The sequence below is a fragment of the Oxyura jamaicensis genome (assembly GCF_011077185.1).
Source record: "Oxyura jamaicensis isolate SHBP4307 breed ruddy duck chromosome 25 unlocalized genomic scaffold, BPBGC_Ojam_1.0 oxy25_random_OJ72339, whole genome shotgun sequence".
Lineage (NCBI taxonomy): Eukaryota > Metazoa > Chordata > Aves > Anseriformes > Anatidae > Oxyura > Oxyura jamaicensis.
The window spans coordinates 1-2,423 of record NW_023304704.1 but is presented as its reverse complement, the minus strand read 5'-3'; the positions used below and the strand labels follow the sequence as shown (position 1 = coordinate 2,423).

The window sequence follows — 2,423 nt, the reverse complement described above, 5'->3', positions numbered from 1 at the left end:
CCCCCCCCCCCCCACCTTGAACTTCATGGCGCTCAGCTTGTAGAGGATGTCCCCCAGGTTCTCGCGGATGGTGGCCCAGGTGACGCGGCGCTCGCCCGCGCCGGTGGCCTCCACGGCGTGCCGCGCCAGGTCGTAGAAGGTGATCATGTTGTGCAGCATCCCCACCGTCTTGTAGAAGGGGCAAAACCTGGGGGGGGGGGGGGACAGGCACGGGGTCGGGGGAGGGGGGGGGGCTCTGGGGGCAGTTGGGGGCTTTGGGGGCCGCGGTACCTGTCGTAGGACGAGTAGCCGTTCTGCTGCAGGAAGTCGTCCTTGAGGAGCTTCGCCACCTCCAGCGTCACCTTGTCGGCCTCGGCGAGGGACGCCTGCGGGGGACGGGTCCTGGGTGGCCCCAAGGGCTCTGTCCCTGCTTGGCACCTCGCCGAGCTCACCCCAGCTCCGTGCCTTCTTCCCCCAGCCCCAGCCCGTGTGCCCCACCCCACCCCCGTGTCCCCCTCCCCACCCCCGTGTCCCCCCGTCCCAGCCTCTCTGTCCCTTCCCAGCCCGTTTCCTGTTTCTGTCTCCTCTCCCAGCCCGTTTCCTCTTTCCATTCCTGCTCTTCCCCTGCTCCCCATCCCTGCCCCACCCCATCATATCCCGTACCTGCCATCCCACACCTCCCATCCCATTCCATCCCATCCCATCCCCATCCCAGTCTGTCCCCTCCTGGTCCCCATCCCCACCCCACCACGTTCCCATCCCCGTCCCCTTCCCCGTCCCCTTCCCACCCTCTCCCCGTCCCCATCCCCGCCCCCGTCCCATTCCCGTTACCCCCCCCCCACCTTGCCCACGAGCTGCACGATCTCGGCCAGGTCCTCCTCCTCCTGCAGGATCTCCTTGGCGCGGGTGCGCAGGGTGGGGAAGTCGGGGTGCAGCCGCTCGTAGTGGGGCTCCAGCGCCCGCAGGTACTTGCTGTAGCTGATCAGCCAGTTGACGGAGGGGAAGTGCTTGCGCTGCGCCAGCTTCTTGTCCAGCCCCCAGAACACCTGCGGGGATTTGGGGGGCACCGGGATCACGGGGGGGGCCACGCCGGGGCCATGAGACCCCCACCGGCACCCCGCTCACCTGCACGATGCCCAGCGTGGCCGAGGTGACGGGGTCCGAGAAGTCCCCTCCGGGTGGGGACACGCTGCAGGGGACAACAGCGGGCTCGGTGTTGTGGAGGGGGTCCCCGTGCCCCCCCGGCCCCCCCCCCCCATCACAGCACCCTCGGACTCACGCGCCGACGATGCTGACGCTGCCCTCGCGACCGGGGGAGCCCAGGCAGCGCGCCCGCCCCGCGCGCTCGTAGAAGGAAGCCAGGCGGGCGCCCAGGTACGCGGGGTACCCGCTGTCTGCAAGGAGCCGGCCTCAGCGGGGAGCCGCGGGCACCACAGCCCCTCACCGGGGCCTCGGGGCTGCCCAAAAGGGACAACCGGGACCGGTGCTCACCCGCCGGCATCTCGGCCAGGCGCCCCGAGATCTCGCGCAGCGCCTCGGCCCAGCGTGAGGTGGAGTCGGCCATCATGCTGACGTGGCGGCCCATGTCGCGGAAGTACTCGGACAGCGTGATGCCTGCGCCGGCGGCACGCGGCTGGCACCGGCGGCACGGCCCCGGCGTGCCGGCACCCAACCCCGCGGGCACCCGCGGCCACCCGCAGCCCCGCCGTCCCCGGCCCACCGGTGTAGATGGAGGCCTCGCGGGCGGCCACCGGCATGTTGGAGGTGTTGGCCACCAGCGTGGTGCGCTTCATGATGCTCTCCGTCCTGCCGTCCACCTCCATGGTCAGCTGGGGACGGCGACGCCGTCACCGCGCGGCTCGGGGACGAGCCCCCGGCACGGCATCCCCGCGCCCCGCGGCCTCACCTCAGGGAAGTCCCGCAGCACCTCGGACATCTCGTTGCCCCGCTCGCCGCAGCCCACGTAGACGATGATGTCGCTGTTGGAGTACTTGGACAGGGACTGCGAGATGACCGTCTTGCCGCAGCCGAAGGCACCCGGGATGGCCGTGGTGCCACCCTGCACGCACCTGGGGACAGGGCGGTCCCCAACACAACCCCGCTGTGGCCCCATGGAGGCGGGATGGGCCCCGCCACCCCCTGTCCCCGTCCCTGGCCCCATCCCCAGTCACTCACCGGCACCCCCGCAACTGTCCCCTTCCTCCCCATCTCTGACCCCATCCCTGTCCCTGTCCCCATTCCCATCCCCTGTGCTCCCCCCATTCCCCAGCCCCGGCCCCATCCCCGTTCCTGTCCCTCAACCCCGTTCCCATCCATGTCCCCTCTCCCTGTCCCCTGTTCCCATGCCCCATCCACATCCCTGTCACCCGCCCACTGTTACCAACCCCACCCCATATTCCGGTCCCCATCCTTGCCCCCCATCCCAATCCCCATCCCTTCCCCTT

At 70.7% G+C, this 2,423-nt stretch overlaps 1 protein-coding gene across 1 annotated transcript; it reads right to left on the bottom strand.

Moving 5' to 3' along the window:
- Window positions 1-15: 15 nt before the first annotated feature.
- LOC118158304 (V-type proton ATPase catalytic subunit A-like) lies at window positions 16-2,198 on the bottom strand (the record flags this gene model as incomplete). Its single annotated transcript, XM_035312942.1, has 8 exons — window positions 1,886-2,198; window positions 1,700-1,808; window positions 1,471-1,593; window positions 1,259-1,373; window positions 1,105-1,168; window positions 822-1,025; window positions 271-365; window positions 16-187 (listed from the first exon to the last, which is right to left on the bottom strand). Coding segments are annotated over exons 1-8 (1,137 nt in total), but the record flags the coding sequence as incomplete, so codon positions are not given.
- Window positions 2,199-2,423: the final 225 nt, after the last annotated feature.